Raw genomic sequence first — 19867 nt, 5'->3', positions numbered from 1 at the left:
AACACCCAAAATAGTTTTTGTTCTATAAAGCATCTCCAATTTTACCACGGTTATAATTTAAAAGACCACTTTATTATTATTATTTTTACCAAATATTACTCTTCTACAAAGTGGAATGTTTTGAAATGAGTAAGAGGTCTTAGCAAGGTAGCGTGTAGATCCAAGGTGTGGACTTGAATAGTGATTTGATAATTGAATTCATTATATAATCAGCCTTACAGTGGTTTTCTGGTTAAAGTGTTGCCAAAAACAATATAGATGCTAAGATCAGCCTGACTATTCTAGACGCTGGTACATACAAAACCAATCTGCTACTGCTGCTACTGCTATACTAATACTACTAGTATAGTGGTCACTGGGATAACTTCTGCAACTGCTACGAATAACAGTAATAATAACAATAATAACAGGTATGTTTTTCAGTGTTTTATCTGTAATATTTCATTTTGTCCTTACCACAGATGAGCAAACAGACAGGTATGGAGGTTTCTAATTTGCACTAGGTCACAACATGTCGTAAGTAGTAGAGCAGAATTTGAATCTAGGCTTTTGACTGCCATTCTACCTAGCTCCTAGACTTACCTGTTGCTGGCTACATGTCGGTGGATTGATCAGGTTTCTGTGCAGACTTGGAGCAGCTGTCCTTTGATTTGCCAATGCAATCATCTCATAAACTTAGAGGAAGGCTACCTGATAATGCCGTTCCTACCAAACAGCACTCTGTTTTTATTAATATCAGCACTGTTTGCAAAGATGAGGAAGAGGCAATGAGGCAAATTAAGTTGGCCTCCAGAAGGAATACCAGTATCCTTCTCTCTGCCCTAGTAACCAAAGAATGGTCCTACTCTTGAGACCCACATAGAGGACGTTTCATTGGCCAGTCTACTGCCAAGCCAAAGTGGTTCTGCATGAATGTAGTCTTTTTCAGGTAACCAAATGATTCTGGTCTATGATGGTTTCCATAGGCCAGACCCTTCCCATTGGTTCTATCACATTGGGACAAAGTGCTCGAGTCTCTCCTGCTTCTCTTTCTTCCTTGTGGCTGGAGGGGCTGAAACATGGAGCCTCTCAGCCATGTATCTTCCTCTTCAGTAACCTCTTTATTCCACAGATCAGGATGATTAACAGGGCCAGGCCAGCCCTACATAGGTGGTGGGTTAGCCTGCTCATGCTTTCTCCCTAGAGTCCCAGTCTATGCATGGGGACAAAAATTCTCTCTTCATCTCCTTTTCCTCAATTATGGCAGGTGGTTCCTCTCATAGGCAGATTATGTAATCTTTCAAGCCCCTGTTTCTTCATCTGCAACACGGGGATAATCATAGCATATATTTCATAGGAATACATGCTATGATTATCCTTATGATACAAGGATCAAATGAGATAATGTTTGTAAAGATGATTAATCCAGTGCTAGTCATTTCAATGGTAGTAATGATGATATTGCTGATGGTGATGAGAGCATTGAGGTCCCACACTTAGGAGGTGGTAAAGGGAGCAGACAGAACACTTTTTATAGTCAAATTTGGTTTAAGACGACATGCATCAGAGGTCTTTCTACCTCCGCAAAGGAAACGTCCATTGCCCTGGATCCGGGGCCAGCAAACATTTTCTGCAAAAGGGCCAAATAAATATTTTAGGCTTTTCAGGGCATATGTACTCTGAGGTAATTACTCAACTCTGCTATGTAGTATAAAATCAGCCACAGACATATGTCAATAAATGACTGTGACTCTGTCCCAGTGAAATGTTATTTATAAAAACAGGCAGTGAGCTGGATTTGGCCTGTCAGTCATAGTTTGTTGACTCCTGGCTGAATGGAGGCCTAAACTGAAATTTGACGTCCAACCCTTTGAATGGGTCTCTGGAGGAGTGTGTGAGACAGGACAAGAGCACATTCCCAAACCATCACAGTAGCTAGCGACAGCCCAGTAAGCCATCACTTGTCCCTCTGAACATCATATTCTTTAGCCCTGTGAAGAGCAGAAGTAGTGTAGACAGAGAGATGGGAAGAGAGACTGCTGTAGAACAAACAAGCTATGGGTGTGCTGGAGGAAAAGGGGTCCGTGGCCTCTGGGAAGACAGAGTCAGAGGCAGGAAAACAGTGGTTAATAGGTAGGCCCCAGGGTCAAGGAGACTTGAGTTCAAATCCCTCGCAATGTCACTTGGCACATATTTCTTGACCTCATGGCCTCAATTTCATTTTTTTCAGTGGTAATATAATGATATCAATTACCAAATGAGATTGAGAGCATTAATGCAGTAATTTTACTACATAATATATCACTCACTGCTTGATACTTTGTATACACCGAACGAATGTCACTCTCTATTATGTGATTATTTTTATTAATGAATTCTGAAACTCAAGAGGGTCATCAAAGAGCAACCTTCTACACCATTCAAGTCCCCTTTATCTTTTTCTACCAGAGCACAGACTGCATTTTTTCTCTGTGTACAAGTGATACTAATTAGTCACTTATGTGACCTACTTACCATTTACAGCCAATTACCATGCAGCCAGTAACGATTTGTACATCACAAAATGTACTAGATTAACCAAATTGTTAATTAGTTTTGTGGATTAAAACACTCAACTCAGCCCATGTACACTCAGCCTTCATAGCTTGCTGCTCAGAAGTTTGGCCAAGATATCACAGGGAGAGAGAGAGAGAGAGAGAGAGAGAGAGAGAGAGAGAGAACAAGGAGTGTAGTGTTCAAGAATGTGTTTCATCTTCCCAAAGGAAATTTTCTCTTAAGGTATAAGCAGAGGCTTACAGAAAGAGGTTGGGAGTAAGAGGTTAATAATTAGTGATTAAAATATTAGAGACCCCATAATATGCCACATGTACACATAGCAAGGACTCAAGAAGTATCAATTGAAAGAATAAATTATTTATGAAAGGTAGAGTAGCTTACAGTACAATGGGCAGAAAATTTAAAGATGAGAGCCATAAAATTGTATTCCTATACAGAGAGTTACCAAAGGGCTTTTTATACAAGTGCTTCTGTTGGAATTGTGCATTATTTGGTTTTCAGTTTACCAATTCACTTTTCCCTCTGAACCATTATTATGGTATCCATCTATTCTCTCTTTGTAGGCATGGAACAAAAGGAAAAATCAGTGTTCTTAATGCATGTCTTCTTGCATAGCAAGTATACATAAGCAGTTACGACTAAAGCCAACTACTGATTTCCCTAGTTTGGTAAATGTCAAAGTTCTTAAGAGGAATTGGATCAATAAAGACAAGGGACTATAGTCAAAATTTAGACCTGCAATACTTTACTGGCTTTTCCAATCTGCAAAAAACTGTATCTAAGTTGCTAAAAAGTGGCTAAATTATGAAAATGGTAACACTTCCCATCTATACGATCTCTTTAAAATTTACAAAACACAAAACACGTTAACCTGTTTTATCATATTTAGTTCCTTTAACAAAGTTCACAAAAAATGTGAGCTACGCATGTTGCAAAGATAAACAGAATTTAAAAAGCTGTTCTTTGTGTATTATCACGTTCTTAATGAAATAAAGTCAGTGGCTTGGAATGAGTATGGTTTCAGCTCTGATAATCACTTTATTTGCAAATCAAAATCCGATTCAATTTCCCCTAGCAATGTATTTATCTTAAAGCAGCAGATTTTGAATTTTAGGCTTTTGGCTAGCAAATTGATGGTATACAAGGTTTTGATATTTTTCATTGTTTATTTGCTCTACTGAGAATCTGGAGCTAAAAAAATTCATTTAAGAAGTTGATATAAAACTACTCCCCATCTACCTGCAAGCCAAATGAAACAAATATTTCATTTTTTGTTTTCTGACCCCATAGAATTTACCATCTGAGGGTGGAAAGGGGTGGGCACAGTGTAAATAAATGCAAATAGTCAATGTCACTCAAGTGTTTTGAAGAAAAAGTACAGCAAACCACAAAAGAGAATAAAAAATGGGTGGGCATAAAAGGCCTGACTGGCAAAGTGACATTCAATGATCAGAGTCCAACTGCAACAAGAGAGAGCCATAAGCTAAGGAGGAAAGGCCTTGGGAAAGGGAGCAGTATAAGAAGCCTTCCCTGACCACAGCCACACCTGGTTATCTTGCTATTCACTGTCAAGATTCTCTGTCCTCTGTAGCACATCACTATTTGTCTGTATGCATTTGCATGATTACTCATTTATTGCTTGTCTTTTCCACTAAACTTTTTTTTCCAGAGCGAAAACAAAAGGCACATTTCTGTTGCTCACTGTTGAATCCCCTGCATTTTTAAGTGTCTGGCACGTAGTAGATGCTGAATAATTACTTCTTAAATGAATAACTAGAAGGACAATGAAAATTAATGTAGCCAAGGCATTAGCTACTTTAGCACAAGTGAACAATAAAGTAGATTTGTATTACCTGTTCAGTCAAGGATGCTATTGAGCTGGCATTTTAGTAAATCATTATGTTTCATAAACACATTCCCTAGTACATATCTTGGACTATCATAAAGCTAAGTTATATGAGCTGTTAATTTTTAGCTGAGAGATCAGTGACTTTCCATTTTCATGGTATATTCTCTTTTGGACTTAGTCAGAAAATCATCATTTCATAGCTATAAAGTCTTAAGTTAATTTGAAATTATTAAATTGCTGGTCTCATTAATTCAAATGTTTAGCATCTCTTTACTATAAAATGTGTAAGTATTACTTGTTTCTCTATAAAAATTTCTAGAAGATAACCCTGGAAAAATCCTTCTAGACTTTGCCTTAGGCAAAGATTTCATGACCAAGGACCCAGAGCAAATGCAATAAAAACAAAGATTAATAGTTGAGACTTAATTAAACTAAAGAGCTTTTTCACGGCACAGGGAACAGTGAGTAAACAGACAACCCACAGGGTCAGAGAAAATCTTCACAATCAATACATCTGACAAAGGACTAATATCCAGAATCTATAGTGAACTCAAACAAGTTAGCAAGAAAAAACAAACAGTCCGATCAAAAAGTGGGCTAAGGAAATGAATAGACAATTCTCAGAAGAAGATATAAATAACCAACAATCATATGAAAAAAATGCTCAACCTCACTAATTATCAGGAAAATGCAAATCAAAGCCACAACGTGATATCGCCTGACTACTGCAAGAATGGCTATAATAAAAATCAAAGCATAACAGATGTTGGCATGGAGGTGGTGAAAAGGGAACACTTCTACATGCTGGTGGGAATGTAAACTAGTACAACAACTATGGAAAACACTGTGGAAATTCCTTAAAGAATTAAACATAGAACTATCATTTGATCCAGCAATCCCACTGCTGGGTATCTACCCAGAGGAAAACAAGTCATTATATGAAAAAGATACTTGCACATGCATGTTTACTGCAGCACAATTAGCAATTGCAAAAAAGTGTAACTAGGCCAAAAGCCCATCAATCAGCAAGTGGATAAAGAAACTGTGGTATATGTATATTTATATGATGGAATACTACTCAGCCATAAAAAGGAATGCATTAATAGCATTCGCAGCAATCTGGATGGGACTGGAGACCGTTACTCTAAGTGAAGTAACTCAGGAATGGAAAGCCAAACATCATATGTTCTCACTCATAAGTGGGAGCTAAGTTATGAGGATGCAAAGTCATAAGAATAATACAATGGACTTTGGGAACTCAGGGGGAAAGGGTAGGAAGGGAGTGAAGACTAAAAGACTACAAATTAGGTTCAGTGTATACTGTTTGGGCAATAGGTACAACAAAATCTCACAAATCACCACTACAGGATTTACTCATTTAACCAAATACCATCTGTTCCCTCCAAAACCTATGGAAGTTAGCTGGACATGGTGGTGTGCACCTGTAGCCCTAGCTACTCAGGCGGCTGAGGTAGGAGGATCACCTCAGGAGGATAACTTTTTAAAAAGGTATTACTTGCTTCTGTAGATAAACTCTATCGAATAATTGGTGCTTTTTTCCTGAAGACACCAAAGTAATAAACGAAATGTGGAATCCATGGACTGAGATACCAGAAGAAAATGTTATGCCCCAGTCAATAAGATCAAGGTACCTGAACAAGGGTTCCTGGTGTATATTCTCCTTCATCCAGGACAAGTGTGGAGCCGTACCAGAAGGCCAGTGCATAACACAAAAAGATCAGACACCACACAAATCCAGTAAAGAATCCCATCACCATCCCTTTTCTAATTCCCCAACGCTGGGCAAACACAAGATTTTTCTCATACCTGTGAAAAGAAAACCTTTGAGTCAATCTCAGCAGAAACAACTCAAGTTATAATGTTTAAAAAGGGCCATGATGAATGGTTTTACAAAATGATCATAAAATCATCCCAAACACAGAACAGTTTTAGGGAGAAAAATCTTCAATAACCTTTGTGTAGTTTTTAAAATTTGTTTTAACCTGGCAATGAAATGTGTTGAAAGGATGATACTTAACAAGCTGCCTGACTGCTGCTTGGATTGCATCATGAGGTAAACTTGGCCCTGAGAGAAAAGAATTTTCAACACAAATGTATGAACAAGACAGATCTAGTATTACTTGTGTTTGAAGTGTTTCTGAGAGACATATGATATGTTCGTATCAGAAAATAATGCAACTGGCTTTAAATAATTTTGTTTCCAGATCCCCACGCTTGGAACTAGTGTTTGCACCAATTCATCTATAACTCACCCATCTACCCTTCAGCTGAGATGCTGTGTTGTGACATACTGGTCAGGTTCACGGCCATGAGACATGGATAACTGAAACTATGTAGAAGTCTCACGCAAGGATTAGATTTCAGTAATTCTATGGTCTCGCCATTAACAATGGGCATTGTCTCATATATAGCTCAGGCATTCTGAAGCCACCTTCCTACATCTCAAGAATTGAATTCATGGAGAACTTTTAACCTTTCACAGGATACAAACTGAAGGTCTATCCTATGTTTATTACCATTTCTAAAACACTACACTGCCTCTTTTATTGACAATAAAAGATAATGTCTTTCATGGTGGAAGAATTGCTACTGAAAATTTTTTACAAGAAATAAAGAACCTCACTCCACAAACCAAAAGAAGTGGGAAAAGGGGGAAAAGAGGATAATAAGAGGCTGTAAAACCTAGAAAAATTCCCTTTTTTCCTTGGTGGATTTGGTAGCAACTGAGAATGACACTGTCTTACCAAATCTACAGCATATAAAGTAAGATTTGCTATTCAGTTGGTAGTTATTTTATAAAAATCAATATGTGGCACATAGTAAGTACTCAGCAAATACCAGATAAATTAAAGAATAAACAAAATTACATTTTTGACAAGTTATTTTGGCCATTTGGGTTTTTCTTTTTATTAAGTGTTCATCTCTAGAATAATGATCTATAATTTATCAATGCTATTTTTTTTTTTTTTTTGAGACAGGATCTCTCTGTCTTCCAGGCTGGAGTGCAGTAGCATGAACACAGCTCACTGCAACCTTAACCCCCAGACTCAGGTGATCCTCCTACCTCAGCTGCCTGAGTAGCTGGGGCTACAGGTGCACACCACCATGTCTAGCTAACTTTTGTATTTTTCTCTAGAGATGAGGTTTCGCCATGTTGCCCCGGCTGGTCTCAAACTCCTTGCCTCAAGCAATCCACCTGCCTTGGCCTTCCAAAGTACTGGGATTACAGGCATAAGCTACCATGCCCAACCTGTCTGATTCAATATAAATATCATAAGACTTTATAAAGAACATGTAACACAGTAACTGAATGTGTTTAATTAAAAAGGTGTTCAATAAATATGTGTGAAATAGCATTTTGAATTATGATGGCAATTCTTTACTTTTTTTGATTGACAAAAGTTACATATATTTTTGGTATACAACATGATGGTTTGAAATATGTATAAATTGTGGAATAGCTAAATCAAGATAATTGACATATGCATTACCTCACAAACTTATATTTTGTGTGTATATGTGTGTGTATGTATATATGGTGAGAACACTTAAAAATCTACTCTTAGCAATTTTCAAGTACACAATACATTGTTATTAAACATAGTCACCATGATAGCAGCACATTTCTTGAATTTATAAACTGCCTCTTAAATGTGAATAAGGAAGGGTTTCTTTTAGATCACCATGAACCAAATTAAAATAATTACAATTAGATAATTAATGTCATTATTTTTAAAATAACTTGAACCCCTGACTAACTGAAATTTTGAATCCTTTGGCCAATGTCTCCACAGTTCCCGCCTGGCCCTTTCCCCTCAAAGCCCCTGATCACCACTGCTCTGCTCTCTGCTTCTTTGAGTTCAACTTTGTCAGTGAGATCATGTGGCATTTTTCTGTGCCTGGCTTATTTCACTTAACACAATGTCCTCCAGGTTCATCATGTTGCTGCAAATAACAGTATTTTCTTCTTTTTAAAGGCTGAGTAGCATGCTATTGAATGTGGTGTGTAAATATACTTCTTCATCCATTTGTCTGTTGATGGGCACTTAGGTTGATTCCATATCTTGGCTATTGTGAATAATATTGCAGTGAACATGAGAGTACAGATATCTCTTGACATATTGATTTCATTTCCTTTGGATATGTACCCACTAGTGGGGAGTTGGGATCACATGGTAGTTCTATTTTCCATTTTTTGATGTATCTCCATACTCTTTGGCTGTACCGATTTACTTTCCCACCAAAAGGGATTTGTGTAACAGGGTTTCTTTCTTCTTTTTATAATGACCATTCTTACAGGTATAAGATGATATCTCATTGTGGTTTTGACTTGTGTTTACTTGATGATTAGTGATGTGTGACATCTTTTCAAATACTTCTTAACCATTTGTATGTCTTCTTTTGAGAAATGTCTATTCAGGTCTTTTGGCCATTTTTACTCAGGTTGTTTTCTTGTCACTGACTTGTTTCTGTTTCTTGTATGTATTGAATGTGAACCCTTATCAGATGTATGGTTTACAAATATTTTCTCTCATTCTATAAATTGCCTCTTCACTCTGTTGATTGTTTCCTTTTTGAAGCTTTTTAGTTTGATTTACTCCCATCTGTCTATTTTTGCTTTTGTTATTTGCCGTTTTAGGGTTGTGTCAAAAAAAATCATTGCCTAGGCCAATGTAATAGAGCTTCTTCCCTATGCTTTCTTCTAGTAATTTTGCAGTTTTATATCCTACATTTAAGATTTCAATTCATTTTGGGTTGATATTTGTGTATAGTGTGGGACAAGGATCAAATTTCATTCATCTGCATGTGGATATCCAGTTTCCCCAACATCACTGATTGGAGACTACCCTTTCCTCATGGTGTTTCCGGCCTCTTTATGGAAAATTGATTGATCATAAATTCATGAACTTCTTTCTGGGCTCTACATTCTTTTTCACTGGTCTGTGTGTCTGTTTCTATGCCAGTACCATGCTATTTTAATTATAGTAGTAGATTTTGAGATCACTTGCTTATTGATCACTTACTAATATGATGTCTCCAGCTTTGTTCTTCTTGTTCAGGATTGCTTTTGCTATTTAAGGGCTTTTCTGGTTGCATAAGGAGTGGCAAGAATGGGTATTTTTGTCTTGTTCCTGATCTTAGGAGCAAAAGCTTTGAAATTCCCACCCTTGAGTATGATTTAGCTGTGGGCTTGTCATATGTGACCTTTATTGTATTGGGGTATAGTCTTTTTTTCTTTTCTTTTTTTAGACAAAGAGCTTTGTTTGGGGCTGGGCACGGTGGCTCACGCCTGTAATCCCAGCACTTTGGGAGGCCGAGGCGGGTGGATCACAAGGTCAAGAGATTGAGACCATCCAGGTCAACATGGTGAAACCCCGTCTCTACTAAAAATTACAAAAAATTAGCTGGGCATGGTGGCGTGTGCCTGTAATCCCAGCTACTCAGGAGGCTGAGGCAGGAGAATTGCCTGAGCCCAGGAGGTGGAGGTTGCGGTGAGCCAAGATTGCGCCATTGCACTCCAGCCTGGGTAACAAGAGTGAAACTCTGTCTCAAAAAGAAAAAAAAAAAAAAAAGAGCTTTGTTTGAAAGATTGGGACAGCTGAATCCCCCCACATCAGTCTCAGGCCTGGGAGGACCAGTGTCTGGTAGAGAGAAGACAGGTTAGGGGTGAAGGCAAGGGGCCAACCATGAGGGGCCAGATCACGCAAGCAGCGGCATCTGGGTGGAGTGCTCACTGCACATGGGGCAGTGCGCAGTGAGCTGAGGTCCCTAGAGGCTCTGGGAGCCAAGTCTCACCTCGCCAAGTCTCCCCCATGGTACAGCCAAAGCCAAGAGTGGGATGGATTTTCAACCCACCCTGGGTGGCCCGTACATATGAGGCAGGACCTACCTAGGCAGAGAGGAGGTACAGTCTTTCTATACCTAATTTGTTGAGAGCTTTTATCAGGAAATGACATTGAATTTTGTCAAATGCTTTTTCAGTATCTCTTAAGATAACCACATGGTTTTTTGTCTTTCATTCTGTTAATGTGATATATCACATTTATTGACATGCTTATGTTGAACCATCCTTACATCCTAGGGTTAAATCCCACATGATCATGGTGAATGATTCTTTTAATGTGCTATTGAATTTGATTTACTAGTATTTTTGTTGACAATTTTCACATCCATGTTTATCATGGATATTGGCCTTTAATTTTCTTGTAGTATCCTTTTCTGGCTTTGGTATCAAGGTAATATTGGTCTTGCAAAATGAGTGTGAAGTATCCCCTCCTCTTTAATTTTTTGAAAGAATTTGAGGAGAACTGGTACTAGTTTTTCTTTAAATGTCTGGTAAAATTTAGCAGTGAACTCGTCAGATTCTGGGCTTTTCTTTCATGGAAGACTTTTTATTACTGATTCAATATCCTCACTCCTCACTGGTATGTTCAGATTTATTTCTATTTATTTCTTCATGATTCAACCTTGGTAGGATGTATTTTTCTAGGAATTTATCCATTTCTTGCAGGTCATCCAATTTGTTGGTGTTTGTTTTTGGGAGTGTCTTATGACCCTTTATAGTTCTGTGGTATCTAGTTGTAATTATTATGTAGGCTTTTCTTTAATGGCAGCAAACAGCACTATAGACTGGTATGAGATATAATATATGTAGATACATACATCAGAGTTTGAAAGAAATATGTATCCTAAGTTGGCTTTCTAAAAATTGCCACCTGCAACATCTTTAAAAACATATGCTAAAGGCTTGGGACTTCTTATAGGGCTTTGACCAATCTAAATTACTCTGCTTAGCTCCCTCTTGAACAAGTACTTCCTACAGAGGCCATAGACCAAGGTGGGTCTGCCACTTTGCACAAACTGAGAGATTCAGGGTACTACACTGATTGATCAAGATAAAGAAAGAATCAGATTCCAATTAACCAACCTTTCAACCTCTCTTTTCTCACCACCAAAGGCAGCCACTGTTCGCATTGATGAAATGACCTCATCAGCCACCATCCCTGCTTTGGCATAGGCCTTCAACTCGTAGTCTGTAAACTTGGACACACTCTAAAAATCAAAAAGAAGAAAAGAAAATGTGAAGTCCAAGAAAATAGGTAAGTCAGCCTGTCATTCAGATTCATTTAACATGTGACATGGTTTAATACAAGAGTAGATTCTCACTGTAACATCGACAGGAGGAAGAAATCTGGTCCAAGTTTGGATTATGATAAGCTTCATCCAGGGTGTTTGGTGGTTGACATATAAAAATGACCCTACTAAAAGTCAGACTCAAGAACCTCCTCACAGAATAAGTTCCAAACAGGACATTCTGTGAGACTAAAGTGTTTCAGTCATTATACTAAAAAGTGTTAAGTTAGACCATGTCATAGTTCATTGCTATTAGCCAATGGCCATTGCCTAATTTATAGACAAATACCAGAGATCCATGCAGATATCATGATTGGGTATAATATATGGCATATAGCATATAGAGTATAGGCATGATGTTGAGAGATGATTCCAGAAAAGAAAGTTCCACGTAAATATTACCCCATTTTCACTCAGTTGGAAATACTCAACTTCGTAGTTTTGATTTTTACAAAAGGAAATGAAAAGACATCTGTACTTAATAGTAGACCCATTAGACTTGGATTGAGTCCTAGTCAAAATGAACCCCCAAAGAAACCCCTGGCAAAGGTTAATAAACAAGAAGAAGAAAAAACACATATTGTGGAAGATCAACTAACTCAGAAATATTAAAAAAAAATAATACCCGGATTAAGGGAGTTTATTTTCCAGTAGTTTTTCCAAACTTTTAGAAGCAAAACTCTTAAACAACAAAATCTTAGATGAAATTCTAAGATATAAGTTAAGTATTCATAGTCATTTTTTAAAAATAATGTATTTATTTCATCAGTCCACATTTTATAAAACATGTGAATTGAAAATGTAACAGTAAGGAAAATGAGACTTGTTTTTTTTTACGGGGTGGGGGGGAACAGGTTCTTGTTTTATTGCCCAGGCTAGAGGGCAGTGGCATGATCCTACCTCACTGCAACCTCAAACTCCTAGACTCAAGCATTTCACTGGCCTCGGCCTCCTGAGTATCTGACACTACAGGCACATGCCACCAGGTCTGGCTATTTAAAAAAAAAAATTTTTTTTTTTTTGTAGAGATGGGGCCTCACTGTGTTGTCAAGACTGAGGCTGTTTTTGTTAACATTAAAATTTACATTTGAGCCTAGTGAAGTTGCTTGTATAGTTTATTGCATGGTTGCTTGTAGAAGTTTGTTGTATAGGAACAGACATACACAGACTTGAGCAAGACAAGACATGTGCAGACCTACAACATTCCAAATCAGTGACACATTTACGAGAAGGTGGAAATGCATACCGAGATAACTAGAGAAATTAAGCGTTAGTTCTGTTTAAAACCATGTGAACTGGGCTATTTTTTTAATCTCCAACATGTTGAAATGTGGTGTATGATCCATGTGAGTGTGGATATTACTTTATTACAGGTTTGAAGAAAGAGATTAAGTGAATTAGAAAAAAAAATAAACAAAATGTTTGCAAAACCCCTGAAGCTCTTCTGTGGAAGTTGAGGGTTCCCTGGAGTATAGCTGGAAAGCGGTTAGTAGGGAAGACTGTCGTCAAGCTTGAATGATATAGCAGATTTTAAAAAATACATCTCTCTTTAACAATTGATTCTGCGCCAGATACTGCGTAAGTACATAACGTGGATTATTCCCTAAATCATCATAATGTTTTTGGGAGGTATTATCCCTATTTTAAAGATGAGGAAACTGAGATTTTCACGGGTGAAATGTATTTTTCCTGAGTCACATAACCTGTTAGTGGTAGAGCCAAGTGGTGACCAAGTGAAATGGAGTGAGCTCTTTGCTATTGTCATTTTATACCATTTTTTCTATTATTTGGGAAGTGTTCGAGCAATGTAGTCAGTGGACTGTGAGAATATTTTGCTACTGAGCAATAGGAAATTGGTACCTATTGCTCAACGATGTGTGAGTGTGTATGCAGTTTTTCAGTTAAATTATATTCTCATTTATAGCAAATTTTTAGTATACCTGATCCCATAACATGCTAGCTAATGTGGCTCCTCTAATAATAATACTAATTTCTCAGTCCTTGGGAGTGTTTTAACTGATATGACCCAAAATTCCTACTCCTACATGTCTTGGCCTCAATACCTGGGGAACTGAGACAGTAACAGGGATAACTCTTGGAATGGGTCAGATAACCTCCCTCTGAAAGATAAGATGAAATGGAGAACACAGTTGTGATTGTAGAAAATTTTTTAATGTGCTTGTTAATGCTCTGGGTCTGTCTGTTGTGCCATTTGAAGGATGTGCCTGAGCTTGGGAGGACATAGGGAAAAATAGGCATACTGGGGAGTGGGTGGGGTTTGGAGTCAGAGCCCTTTATACCTGAATACTGCTCTGCCAGATGTGTAGTCCCAGACAAGTCCCCTTACCTCTCTGAACCTCAGTTTCTTATATGTAAAATGATATTAGTGCTCACTGTATAAGAGTGTCATAAAGATTAGAGATAATGAATATGATGTTCCTAATAGTGCCTAGAAAAATAATGACTGCTCAATAAATGTAACTGTTCTTAATAAAATAATATTTACCTTATTAAGACATCATTAGTCCCTATTCTGTGAAATGTCTTTGACACTGGGGAGTAATCCAATAAACTACATGAAAATAGTGATAATTTTGTTGCTAACTATACTCAGGAAAAGGGACTCAGGTTTCACAAGTTTTGGTTATTTATGAGGGCAAATGTCTTCCCAAGGAGAGATGCAAAAAGACATTCTTACCAGACCAATGGTGGCTGCTCCAATCCCAATGAGAGGGCTGACAGAAATAATGACCAAGGTCAATTTCCAACCCCTGAAAAATCCCAACAGGAACCCACAGATGGTTGAGGTCATGCGCTGAATGAAAAGGGCCATTTGGTCAGCTATGGCATCATTGATTTTACTAATATCACTAGAAACCAGAAAGATTTTGGTCACTAAAACTGAATTTGATCATTCAAATGTCTTGCTGAAAGTCTCAGTCTTTCCCTTTTAAACATTCACGTCTCTCTATCCCCATCACCCATGGGTAGCATTAACAGTCTCTGAAATCTTGGAAAATTTGCTGCACCTTGGGATGTTATCAAGCCTCTCTCTTCATAGCCAACCAACTTTATCCTCAATCTAGGTTTCCCAGCTGGTACTCAGTGTTGATAAAGGCTTTTGGAAACCATCTTATTTGACCTTTTCTTTTACATAGCTAACATTCTTGCTCTATCTTGAATAGCCTTTCTTTTTTTATGCCTGCTGAATCCTTTCAGCCTTGAGGTTCTAGTCACATGCATACATTGATTGTTCATCAGTCTTGTATAATTCCCCAAGAAGAAGTAGCACCTTTCCCCCTGTATATCCGTAACACTGTAATTAATCCTTGTGCATGAGTATGTGTGTGTAATTATTGCATTCTGCTTAGAGGCAGTATAGAGTAGTGATGAAGAGCACAGATTCTGGAGCCAGACTAGGAATGTGAATACAAACTCTTGTTGGCAAAGTTACTTAACCTTTTTATGACTCAATTTTCTTGTCTGTAAAATGAGAGCAATAATAGAACTTATCCCAGTGGGTAGTAATGAAGATTAAAGTAGTGAATACTTGTAAAGCCTATGGAACAGTGCCTACCATGTAATAAGCAATTAATATGTGTTAGTTCTATTACTTATTTGCTTGCACTTCTTATTTCCCCTACTAGGCTGTAAGTTCCTTAAGAGCAGAAGTACAAGATAATTGCAATATTGATTGAATATAATTATATTAAATTCATATTCCTGAGAACATTCTCTTAATCTTTTGTCCAGATGGAGTGCATAGAGCTTGGAACTTAACAGCAAGAAAGACCCTAAGACATCTCCCAGATACTAGGCCACTGTGTTCCAGAAAGGTTAAATAACTGTTCAAGGTCACAGTTAGGAGCAGAGTAAGTGCTGGAAGCTAGGGGTCCCAACTTTCAGTATACTTCATCTACACTGTAGAGTGACTATCTTTCAGGGGACCTCAAAATTCAGTTCCATAGGGTTCAACCAATTCTAATTCCTCTCATTTAGAATTCCTGGGTGGCTGTTAATGACCTAAACTAGGTATAAACTGGATTTAAATCCAGTTACACCTGGACGGCTAAACCTTTTTAGCTGTCCTATATAATAATTCATTTCTAATATTTTAATTAAGGTCTACAAACCAAATGGCAGTACCTTGACTTTCAATTTTTAATGTCCATATTTGTCAGTGTATTACCTATGTAAAAGCTGTGCCACCTAGGAAAGCCCAAGTTAAGAGATGAAACATAGAAAAACTGAAAATATTTTAAATTGTTATTTAATTTAGAAGGAAGAGTTTTATTATCCAAAAATCACACACTAAAATACTGTTTTACCAGGCACTTACTCAGAGAATCTTGTATTCAGTTCTCCCACTGAATTGCAGTCAAACCATCCTATTTCCATTCTCATTATTCTCCTAAAGTAAAATTTTCTCATTTTCTGTGTCTGATGAGCTGCAGCAATAACCCAAAAGCATATCTAGAAATGGACAAAGGAATGTTTAGCATTGCCATGATGGAAATATTTGTTAATTTCTTCTTTTTTCAGAAGAAAGTACTTTCAATACAACAGTTAAGAAAAGGGGGAAAGTAATTCAGAAAATGCCTTTTCTTGGGAACTGAGGTGTGAGCTCTGTCATCTGCTGCTAAAAGTGGAGGTTAACAGAACTTTAGGCAGGGTAGCCTGAGATTTGGGTTTGAATCCAACTCTGACACTTAAGCAGGCTCATGTCTTCTGGACTTTACCCTACAGAGCTTCACTTTCCTCATGTGTAAAAGAAAGCTCACAGAACCAAAAAAAGGCATTATTTTTCTTAAATAACTATTTTTCATGCCATTTCCAAGTGAATTGCCTCCCTGAGAGACTTGCCTAGAAGCATTCATGCATAATTATCAGGCAATAATTTTCAAGAAATGTAAGACAAAAATTACGACATCAGCATACATCTAATCTACTGATAGATTTTCCCTAACTAAAAAAAGAAAAAAAAAGCCTGTCATTAAAATTCCCAATGCCTAAATGGGAAAGATGGATTCATTTCTCTTTAGAACAGCACTGCCTAAAATTATTGAATGAATAGGAAGGAATTCATTGTTTTTCTACAAAAGGAGGCAAAAGATAAAATATTTTTCTTTCTTAATAAGGGTTAAGTAACTCCAAGCCCTTCCATCACTTAAATCTAAAATATGCTCTAGATTCAGCTTTTCAGAATTTGGGTTGGAATGCAGTTTGTTGAGACTTTTGCAATGAAAGAAAAAGAAAGTAAATTTTACTTTCTTCTATCTATCCCTGCCCTCTGTTTCTTCAAGTTACTCAACTGCCCTCTACAAATTGCCCCCTGCAAATGTCCATTTCTGGATATAGAAGAGATGATGAGGTAGGGAAAGGCAGGGGAGGACAGGACATTACAACTACGAGTCTAACCTTCATCTCTCTGGACAGCCACTTGCATCCTCCTAAGTTGTCTACCTGAGAGAAGAATCCCTCCCCATTCTCTCATTTCAGACTGTAGTTCTTAGAACTTCTGATTAGCTTAAAGGGTGGCAACACATTGCATCTCACTGTAATGTCTTCGAGATCAGATGTTGATCTATAAATTATACAGAAGAGCTACTAACTTGAATATATCCTGTGATAAATACTGCAACAGCAATTCCAGCATAGTAACTGGCAAATTTGATCATTTCACTTTCAATGTTCAGCAACCTTCAAAAGAGGAAAAAGAATGTTCAGACTTGTAAGTAGGATCAAGCTACCAGAGATTACATTTGTGGATGTAGAGGGATTTAAAATATATATATATTGAATATTTCTATTAAACATGAGAAAGGCATTTTATCTACACAAAATTATAATAAATCCAACCAAATTTCTAAATTGACTTAATGGTACCAATCACAGAAAATATGCAGATCTCCTTCAGTTTTATAGGCAGAGATGCTAGGACCATGATATAATTAATCGACAGTTATCGGAAGCCAGCGTGCCCTAAACGGCAGCTCAGGAGTTGGTCCACTTTGGTCTCTTTCATGCATACTCATCATACAGTAATAGAGCAATCACAGGTAAGAAAGATTTTCAAAAGCCAGACAGGCTGTCTGAAAAGACACTGATAGAATGATGTGTGCTGTAAATCCTACTGTTACCTCCTCTAGGAATGTAAGCCAACTTTACAACTTCTCTATCTCAGAGTGACACTAAAAAATGTGCATGTTATCTTCCCATTGGGAGAGAAAAGTGCTTTATTGCCCTCTCTTTTTGCTGACTACAGCCTAAGTTTCATTCACCAGGATAATTTCTAAGGTTGAAGCCAAAGACACTTGTGAAAAATAGCAAAAAAAAAATAGCAAAGAAAAATACTTCAGCATTTTTCCCAGAAGCACTACCATGCTGCTGCACAGGGCTTGGGATTGGCAGTGCCAGGGAGGGGAGGAAAAAATTCTGAAATTGCTTTTAGGAATGAAGGCATTCCATAATTAGAAAATTAACGATCGACGATCCAAGATGGTGGCCCTTTTAGGAGCAGCTCAGGATTGCAGCTCCCAGTGAAAGCGCAGAGGGTGAGTGGATACTGCATTTCCAGACAGATCTTTATTGCCCACAGACCAGGAGATTCCTAGGCGGAGGAGCCCTACGGGTCGCCAGCACAGCTGTTTTGGCCAGTGTGGCTGTTTTGCTGGCGCCGCAGCACAGTGGCTCTCCATACAAAATATACTGGTCTTGTTGCCCTTTTAAGCTGGCCAGGAGATTCCCGGGCAGCGCTGTTGTTTCAGCTGGTGCAGTGGGTCACCACACAGGAAATCACACAGATCTCAGTGCCCTTTCAGCAGGTGACTGGAACACCTAAAAGAGAGTGAACCATTCAACTTAAAAAAAGAAGACTCTGAGGCAGGGAGCCAGGTGATCAAGCTCGGCAGGTCCCACCCCCACAAAAACAAACAAAAAAAACAGCAATTGGAAACGCTTGGGGTTGAGAGTTTCACGGCAAGCACAGCTAAACCCAGGACAGTGCAGCTCGGTGGGGGAGGGGCGTCTGCCATTACCGAGGCACTCCACCCCTATGGAGGTAGTCCACCATTGCTGAGGCAGCTTGCCATTGACGAGGCAACCCGCCATTGCCGAGGCAACCTGCCATAACAGAGGCTGCCATTACAGAGGTGGGCCACTATTGCCGAGGCAGTTCTAACCACACCCATATAAACAGGACTACAGGGAAGCTCAACGGCAGCAGGACAGAGCTCAGCAAAGCCGCTGCAGGCAGACAGTGACTAGGCTTGCTGGGCAGGGCAGCCCTGAAAAAAAAAGGTAGCAGCACAATAGACACTCATAAATAAAGCTCTAACTCCCCGGGACAGAGCACCTGGGGGAAAAGAAGGTGGTTTATGAGCTCTGCTGCAGCAGACTTAAACGTACCTGCCTAGCAGCTCTGAAAGAACAATGGAGCTCACAGCTCAACACTTGAGCTCCTATAAAGAACAGACTGCCTCCTCAAGCAGCTCCCTGACCCCCATATATCCAAAGAGTCACCTCACAAAAGACTGATCAGACTGACAATTGGTGGGCATCATTCTGGGACCAAGATAGCAGATGAAGAAACTGGTAGCAACCCTTACTGTTCTGCAGCTGCTGCAGGTGATCCCCAGGCAAGCAGGGCCTGGAGTGGACCTCAGCAGTCCTACAGCAGAGGGGCCAGACTGTTAGAATTAAAACTAAGAAACAGAAATAACTTCGTCATCGACAACCTGGACGTCCACTCAGAGACTTCATCTGAAAATTAGCAACTACACAGACAACAGGTGGATAAATCCACAAAGATGGGAAGAATCCAGTGCAAAAAGGAGGAAAACACCCAAAACTGGAACATCTCTCCTCCTACAAGGGATCACAACTCCTCACCAGCAAGGGAACAAAACTGGATGGAGAATGAGAGTGATGAAATGACAGAATCAGACTTCAGAAGCTGGGTAATGAGAAACTTCTGTGAGCTAAAAGAACATGTTCTAACTCAATGCAAAGAAACTAAGAACCTTGAAAAAAGATTTGAGGAAATGATAACAAAAATGGACAACTTAGAGAGGAATATGAGTGAATTGATGGAGCTGAAAAACACAACACGAGAACTTCGCAAATCATGCACAAGTTTCAATAGCCGAATTGACCAAGCAGAAGAAGGGATATCAGAGGTCGAAGATCAACTCAATGAAATAAAACGAGAAGGCAGGATTAGAGAAAAGAGCACAAAAGGAATGAACAAAGTCTCCAAGAAATGTGGGGCTATGTGAAGAGACCTAATCTACGTTTGATAGGTGTACCTGAATGTGAAGTAGAGAATGA

At 38.5% G+C, this 19867-nt stretch overlaps 1 protein-coding gene across 6 annotated transcripts in view; it reads right to left on the bottom strand.

Annotated features, from left to right (window-relative positions):
- Positions 1-19867, bottom strand: part of ABCB11 (ATP binding cassette subfamily B member 11) — a 115121-nt gene that overhangs the window by 63961 nt on the left and 31293 nt on the right. For 5 of the 6 annotated variants that reach the window (XR_013518892.1, XM_035304612.3, XM_008998757.5 and 2 more), the window contains exons 6-10: positions 17152-17239; positions 15879-16012; positions 14238-14409; positions 11334-11458; positions 6037-6211 (exon numbers count right to left, since the gene is read on the bottom strand). Coding sequence is in view for 5 of the 6 variants with exons in the window: in XM_035304612.3 (XP_035160503.1) it covers positions 6037-6211; positions 11334-11458; positions 14238-14409; positions 15879-16012; positions 17152-17239 (694 nt within the window). In the remaining variant the exon portion in view is untranslated. Of the gene's footprint in view, positions 1-6036; positions 6212-11333; positions 11459-14237; positions 14410-15878; positions 16013-16957; positions 17240-19867 lie in introns of all 6 variants that reach the window. The other variant, XM_035304613.3, reaches the window with a different exon arrangement.

The sequence above is a fragment of the Callithrix jacchus genome, chromosome 6 (assembly GCF_049354715.1).
Source record: "Callithrix jacchus isolate 240 chromosome 6, calJac240_pri, whole genome shotgun sequence".
In the NCBI taxonomy this organism is placed as follows: Eukaryota; Metazoa; Chordata; class Mammalia; order Primates; family Cebidae; genus Callithrix; species Callithrix jacchus.
Note: the sequence above shows the minus strand (reverse complement) of the source record. Positions and strands in the feature narration are given on the sequence as shown.